Source organism: Lethenteron reissneri, chromosome 45 (genome assembly GCF_015708825.2).
Source record: "Lethenteron reissneri isolate LAM-NWPU_2019-01 chromosome 45, ASM1570882v1, whole genome shotgun sequence".
NCBI classification, from domain to species: domain Eukaryota; kingdom Metazoa; phylum Chordata; class Hyperoartia; order Petromyzontiformes; family Petromyzontidae; genus Lethenteron; species Lethenteron reissneri.
This window is the reverse complement of record NC_083823.1, coordinates 11,157,932-11,165,807: the sequence shown is the minus strand read 5'-3', so window position 1 is coordinate 11,165,807 and position 7,876 is coordinate 11,157,932. Positions and strand designations below refer to the sequence as shown.

The 7,876-nt window shown below is 49.7% G+C and overlaps 1 protein-coding gene across 1 annotated transcript; it reads left to right on the top strand.

Annotated features, from left to right (window-relative positions):
* Positions 1–1,463: 1,463 nt before the first annotated feature.
* LOC133353773 (dual specificity tyrosine-phosphorylation-regulated kinase 4-like) lies at positions 1,464–5,752 on the top strand. The gene is made up of 2 exons (XM_061570147.1): positions 1,464–1,576; positions 5,156–5,752. The coding sequence occupies exons 1-2, from the start codon at positions 1,470–1,472 to the stop codon at positions 5,544–5,546; spliced, it is 498 nt and encodes a 165-aa protein (XP_061426131.1). The 5' UTR covers positions 1,464–1,469; the 3' UTR covers positions 5,547–5,752.
* The last annotated feature ends 2,124 nt before the right edge of the window (positions 5,753–7,876 follow it).

Here is a 7,876-nt window from a genome sequence, read left to right as displayed (position 1 = left end):
AAATAGGTCGTGGATGGGTATTCCAGCATGACAATGACCCAAAACACGGCCAAGGCAACAAAGGAGTGGCTCAAGAAGAAGCACATTAAGATCCTGGAGTGGCCTAGCCAGTCTCCAGACCTTAATCCCATAGAAAATTTGTGGAGGGAGCTGAAGGTTCGAGTTGCCAAACGTAAGCCTCGAAACCTTAATGACTTGGAGAAGATCTGCAAAGAGGAGTGGGACAAAATCCCTCCTGAGATGTGTGCAAACCTGGTGGCCAACTACAAGAAACGTCTGACCTCTGTGATTGCCAACAAGGGGTTTGCCACCAAGTACTAAGTCATGTTTTGCAGAGGGGTCATATACTTATTTCCCTCATTAAAATGCAAATCAATTTATAACATTTTTGACATGCGTTTTTCTGGATTTTGTTGTTGTTATTCTGTCTTTCACTGTTCAAATAAAACTACCATTAAAATTATAGACTGATCATTTCTTTGTCAGTGGGCAAACGTACATCATCAGCAGGGGATCAAATACTTTTTTCCCTCACTGTAGGTGGTGATACCAAATTCGTTATCAGTCTGTTCTTCACATGTTACAGGAATACGGAACTGGTTAAAAATGCAATGAAAAAAAAACACGACCACATTGCTTAGTGAACAAATTAAAGAAACGAAAATGTTTTATTTGACAAAGCAATATTATAATAGGACAATATTAATCATCATTGTTCTTATGTTTGCAGAAATCTTGAAGCTCTTTGGGGATTTCCTGACCCCCACCGAGAGAAGCGAGGTCCTCAACGTGAATAACGTCTGGTATTTCGGAGTCCATAACAAAGGCTTTGGCACTCAAAACCATGGCTACGATGATGTCTACAACCATTGTGTCTCAGTACGACTCTCCTCAGGTCACATAACACGTGGAGAACACACAAAGTCTGCACACTGACAAACACCATAATAATCTGCAATAGTTTAGTGGGCTTTACCTGGTAAAAAACAATGTTTTGCTTGAAAGAGGTTAAATCAAAGTTAAAAGAGCTTTTCTTTTTTACCTCTAGGATCTATCATAGTTAATACTTATTGAATGCACTTGGTATTTGCACTATCATTCTTAGAACGCAAAGCTATCACAAAGGATGGTGCCTGCTGTGTTTCACAGACACCGTCTGCAGTCATTTTTCAGTAGCGGGCGTAACACCAGCATGATAATCTTATGACTTCACAAGGTCTGTAACGTTCTACTTTAAACCAAACAGCGCAAAGCATCGTATGGTTATTACTGAAGTAATTTCTGAAGTAATAACCATGGCAGCTTGCAGAATTTGAACCATGAACTTCTGCAACAAGCGGTCAAAGCACTCCCACTGGTCTATGTCATAGCACTATAAGATTGTGTTTCTGCGCTGTGGGTGTACAAGGGTGCTGTGGTTTGTAATGATGTTTTACCTGGTCTGCATCATCCCTGCAGATGGTTCGGGGATGCCTTTGATGTCCGGACAAAGCAGGGTCCCAGGCAGTCACTCCCTATACCTGGCACTCGGGAGCCAGGACTCGGAGTTCCACGACTTCATTAGCCGCTGCCTGGAGTAAGAACCCCCTCCCCCCCACACAGTGGTTTTTCCCAGTCAGTCACCTGGTAAAAAGAAAAGAGTTTAATAGTTTAGCATCACTGGCGAATGCTCCTCTTTGATCACGAGCTCCACTCTCTATTCTGATTATTCTTTATCTTCCAAGCCATATATCCCATTAGACAACCTTATCCATAGACTTGCATGTAAAAAACATGCACTTGCATAGAGACCCACAGACTCACATACACTGACATGGTCCATATACGTGTAGTGACTCAGTCGGAGACAGGGTTCTTAAGGGACCTTCCTTATTCCACACGTCAGGAAACCACATGTGCCCCGCGTGTCTACGCGCTAGTCACACATCCATGTCCTTGACGGCACTACCTAGATGGAGCAGTCTGCAGGCTGTCTAGCTAGCGGCGTCAAAGGTGGTCGGAGACTGCGGCGACGAAGGTGACGAATGGCGACAGAGCGTGGGGATCCACTTCCAGCAACAGCCCCGAGCTCTCGTCCCGGGCCCCCTTTTATCCCCCTGGCGTGGCCTCGCCCCGCCTCGCTACGCCCTCTTTCTCGAACCTACTAGTGGTTTCTCAGGCTTCCAGATCGATTTCTTCCTGGGCTTCTTTTTAGATCTCCCGCTGCTGACGTGTGTACTGCCCCCTGCTGCCAGTACCGCTTTCTTGTCAGCAGCCCGCGTTATTACACTACACGTGTATAGAGAGACCCATAGACTCTCATACACTCACATGGTCCATACCAATACCGCCATTTGCCCCTAAGTGATGGTGATGTGACCATGACGCTTGTGCCAGGCTAGGTGCACTTTGAGACGTGGAGTGCCTAAGGCTCGCTGACTGTAGGTCATGGGACATACCCAGCGGGTGCCATGGTTTGGCTGACTGAGATGACTGACACATGCACCACTGTACCTCCTACTGTGCCAACTTACTGAATTTTAGCCACCTGGCGCTCCACTAAGTGTTGTGAGCATCATTCCTCTGCCCTCCGAGGGCGGCTGTCTCCACCTGCCCAGTAGCGTCCTTCATGAGCCTCCTCCAGAGGCCGATCTTGACACTGCAGGTACCAGTCTTCGGCAAGTCAACTCAGCTCCACATCCTCTCGTACCGCATCAGTCCATCTCTTCTCCAGCCCGTGTCGTGCCAATTTATCCCCCTCGATGCAACCAAACAGAAGCTGCTTGGGTATGCGGTGGCTGGGCATGCGGGCTACATGACCGAGCCAATCCAGCCTTACCTGTCGGAGGAGCTCACTGATGGGAATGTGTCCAAATCTTTCAAGAATTTGTGAGCTCCTCACACAATCCAGCCTGGATAAACCTAGGATGGATCGAAGGAAGGCCAGCCTAAACGTTTATAACAGGCACAGATATTCCTTTAGAGGGGTCCACGTTTCACAAGCATAGAGAAGAGAGGGCATGACTGTGCCCGAGAAGATCTGAAGCTTCGTGTGGAGCGACAAACCAGATAGCTTCCACACAGCATTGCTCAGCCGATAAAAAAACGACGCCCAACTGCTGATTCAGTAAGACCTCTGCTGTCGAACCGGAGCTGGTCATAAGCACACTGGCCAGGTATGGGAAACTCTCCACTCTCTCCACAACTGCTCCATGACCAACGGGGAGCTGAGGGGGTGGAGTGTTTGATGGTACAAAATGCCCATGCAGGTGCTTAGTGTTGGTGGGGCTGATGGTGAGGCCCCACCTCTGAGTGGCAATCTCCAGGTTCAGCAGTAGTGCTTCCAACTCCTCCTCTGAGTGAGCAGCAATCACCAGATCAGCATAATTACATGGTTGACCAATAGCGAGCCATTACTCGACCCCACCCAGTCTCCCATTTTCTCTGTACCAGATGGAAATTTCTCCGGTACAGCCATCAAAGGCTCGACAAACTACATGGACGAAAAGATGTTAAATAATGTGGGATGCAGAGGACATCCCTTTCGCACCCAAAGGTAAACAGGGAATGGCTCTGACTTCTGGCCACGTAGCTTTACCTGAGGTTGGCCACCATCATGAAGGCCCTTAATGTCCACACACTTACATAGAGACCCACAAACTTGCATACACTTACATCAGCCATACATTTACAAATAGACCAATAGACTCACATGTACTGACATGGTCCATACACATATAAAGACCCAGACTCATACACTTATATGGTATCTACACTTATAGAGACCCATAGACTCACATATCCTTACAGAAAAGCCCTTAAAAGGAACATATATCGATATATGTATATCATGTATGTGGAGGTGGGCTCGTGAAGTATGCCACTGGGCAATGCCAGGCTACTGGGCAGTTGGAAGCATTGGCCCTCCAACAACAATTGAAGGTGGTGGAGCGATGTTCACAATGAGTGGAGCACCAGGGGGACAAACACATCAAGGTGGCACAGTGGGGAGAACAGAAGGTTCATCTGACAGTCATCACCAATAGTGGAGGATTTCTGCTTCTCTTTTTTTAATATATATAGTCAGGTCCTGCAATTTTTTAAAATCAGGGCTCTATGACACAATCAGCCACTATTGAGTCATGACATAGCCAACATCGTGGTGTATTTGATTATTGCAACTCACTAGTCTAAGGGACGTCTGGAAAAAGCATTAGGAAGCTGCAGCATGTACAGTGATACCTCGGTTCACGAACTTAATTCGTGAACTGACTCTGGTCGTGAACCGAATTGGTCGTGAACCGAGGCACATTTTCCCATAGGGTTCAATGTAAATCCGGTTAATCCGTTCTGACCTTTTTCTTTGGTTTTTGAAGCACAAAAATATGAAACAAATTACAATACACATTAGTACTGTACAGTATAGTAATGTATAAAGAGAGAACACGAACCTTGCTTGAGATGACTTCAGTAAGCACTCAAACGGGTGAACTGTACAATACAGTAAGTACAGTATTGTACAGTACAGTAGTACAGTACTGTATGGGCTAAAAAGCACACCAAAAAGCAACAAGTCACTGAAAGTGTCTTCACAGTACTCACAGTACTTCTTTCTGTGTCTCTTCTCTCCACGATCTTCCTACAGGAAGTCACGACCATGTGACAGCCTGGAAATAGCATTAAAATGGCCGCGGCTCCTGTTCGTGAACCGAAGCGGAGTTCGTGAACCGGAGCATATTTTTATGAACTTTTCTGTTCGTGAACCGAGTTGTTTGTGAACAGAAGCGTTCGTGAACCGAGGTATCACTGTACAACATTCTTTGCAAGATTCAACCATGTCCGTCCAGTGTTCACGGAGCTGCATTAGATTACATTTGCTGAACGAATATATTTTAAGGTCGCACTCATTACACACAAAATGCTTACCACAAATGAGCCACAATATCACTGGGAAATTCACTTTTTACTCTAGATTGAAAATTACATCTTTTTATAACTCAGTATTGAATGTAGTTTGTTGTCCTTCACCCGCACCTGCAATTGGCTATGTACGGTGTGAAAGAAGTTTAACATACACACTTAAGTTAATGGACACAGTGAAAGAAAGAAATGCACATAAATCCTTACATAATTATCACCCTTACCACGTGTGCCACATATTTCTGTGTCTCAACAGATGGGATCCAGCTCTGCGGATGACACCAGCAGAGGCACTGGCGCATAGCTGGCTGAGGGATGAGGAAATGCCGAGGGATGAGGAAATGCCGAGGGATGAGGAAATGCCGAGGGATGAGGAAGTGCCGAGTCAGTGTGTGCCTCTTGTGGACACATCAATCCACGCAGAGGCATCCGCCAAGGAGGCGACGAGACAGTGGGGTGAGCCCCTGCAGAAAGAGAAGAAGCAGTCACGTCTGGTTAGTGCATACAGGGCCGTATGCTCATTCTTCCGTGGCTTTAAGAAATGCACCGCATGCGACCGTAATGCTCATCCTGGGCGTGTACACATTCCACACACCGTATACACACACGCTCGCCTAAGCGAATACATGAGCAACTTCCGGTGCTAGCGTCAATATCAGATCCCATCTACTGAGTTTTTTAACCCCACATAAATACAATAAAACCGCTCTTAACGACGGTAATTGGTTCCATGAATATGGTTATTAAGTAATTTGGTAATCAAGCAAGTACAGTCGACCCTTACACATCGCGGGGATTAGGGGTGCAGGCCCCCCGCGATCTGGAAAAACCGCATAAAATGTTTGGTCCCCTTGGCGAGCGAAGAGAGCACCTCCAGTTACTAAACTTTTTAAGTTATCTCTACATGTTCAGTCTTTGCGTGTCGTCTGATGGCTTTTGCGTTCTTTTAGAAAACTTTAACTTTTTACAAAATATAACGTAAAAAAAATTATTGTGTATATTTATGGTATTAAAAGATACACTAGATTAATGTTATACAGTACTGTACATATATTTTATGCATTTGTAATGCGGGCGTAAACGGCCCTCCGGAGGTGACGTCAGGAGGGGAGGAGTTAGGTCACGTGGGGGGGTGAGGGGTTAGGCTATAGAAGGAGGGGAACCGGAAGAGGATGGGGAGTGACGGGGAACCAGGAACAGGGAGAGGCCACGAAGGGCGAAGCGGAGGGTGGCGAGACCGCCACGAACACGGGGGGAGCGAGGATCGGCACCGTTGGCCAGCGGTGACCGACCTGAAGCAGCGGGGAGGCTGCAGTCAGCAGCGGGGCTGCACAGAGAGTCGGCAGCGGGGCTGTACACAGAGTCGGCAGCGGGTCTGCATACGGTAGCAGCCAGAGGGTCTGCACATAGGGGAAGCAGCGGAGTCTACATAGGGGTGGCAGCGAGTCTGCAGGGAGAGAACGGTGGTTACGGTAGACGAAGCAGAGAGTCTGCGGGAAGAGAAAGGAAGCTATAATAGCGGTGAACAGCCGGGGGCTACAAATACAGAGTTATAACGGAGTGCCGTGTGGGAGAAGACAAGAACCCAATAAAAGACACGAAGACAGAAAGAAGTGTCTGAGTCCTTTTATTACACTGGAGTCAGAAGTGAAACGGCATGGCGAAACAACTGAGGAAAAAGAATATTCCATCCCCGGCGTCGGCTTCATCTTCGGACGACGACGATCTTCCTCCTGAGGTCGGCTTCACTTCGGCGGAGAGAGAGATCCGTGAGGGCCCGGGTGTCGAGGAGGTTGCCGCTTCGTCCGACCCATCTGCGTTGAGGGACGAAGATTTAAGATGGACCCGGATGGCGGAGCAACTGGCAACCCTAAAAACCGTCATCACAGAGTTGTGTGACCTTGTCACGCCAAGGGCGGCGTTGGAAGGTGATGGTGGTGATCGGCAGGAGACCGGGTCGTCTTCGATGGCGCCGCCATCGGCCACGCGGCGTGAAGACGCCATCTTGGGCGTGGCGCACCACGGAAGGCGGGAAGCCGCCATTTTGGGGCCGCCGCGAGGATCGTCCGCCATCTTGGCGACACAGCGTTGCGACGCCTTGCTGAACTTACCGCCGGAAGAGTCAGCGACGGACGGAAGCAAGCCAAGGAGTCGCAGTCGTCACCTTACAACCGTCAAAGAGTTCTCCATCGGGGGCGATTGGAGTGCGTTCGCCTGTAGATTTTTGGCGGCAGTACGTACGGCAAGGTGGACGGACGCTGAGGCACTGGAGGTGCTCCCGACTCTTCTTGATGATGAGTCCGTTCGTTTTTTTCGCTCTATAAAAGCTGCAAAGAAGAAAACTCTGCGAGGGGTGTTCGATGAAATGGCGGACGCGTACGAGCCACCGGATGACGCCCATCGCCGATTCGTGCAGCGGCAACGCGCACCTGAGGAGTCACCTGTAGCGTACAGGGGCGCCGTGTTGGAACTCGCTATGGCCGCTTACCCGGAGACGGAGCCTGACCTGCTGGAACCACTCATCTTGGGGAAGATGTTGGAGTTGTCCCGAGATCTTGGCATTCCTATGCCGGCGTGCGGTCACGAAAAACTCACGTCCCGGGCCGCGGCCAAGTGTTTGGACGCCCAGTTCAATCTCCGCCGCTGGAAACAGGTGACGGCGTGGACGGGCGGTCCTGTCGTCGATGGGGGGGCCGTAGGGTGGGACCCTACAAAGGCCGTGTACGTGCCGGATGCGACCGGCCAGAAGGAGTTGTCGGCTGCCTCTGCTCCGTGGCCGGCCCGGAGCGGGCCGGGGCCGCGGGCTCCGCCGCCGGTGCGGCCGCGTCGGGACGGGGTGCCCGCTGCGCGCCGCCCCGACGTCGACTGCTTCCGTTGCGGCCGTCGGGGCCACTATGCCAGGGACTGCTGGGCCCGGGTTCCGGGGCCGCCCCAGCAGGAGGCCTCGACAGCGGACGCCCCAAAGAAAGACCCTCCG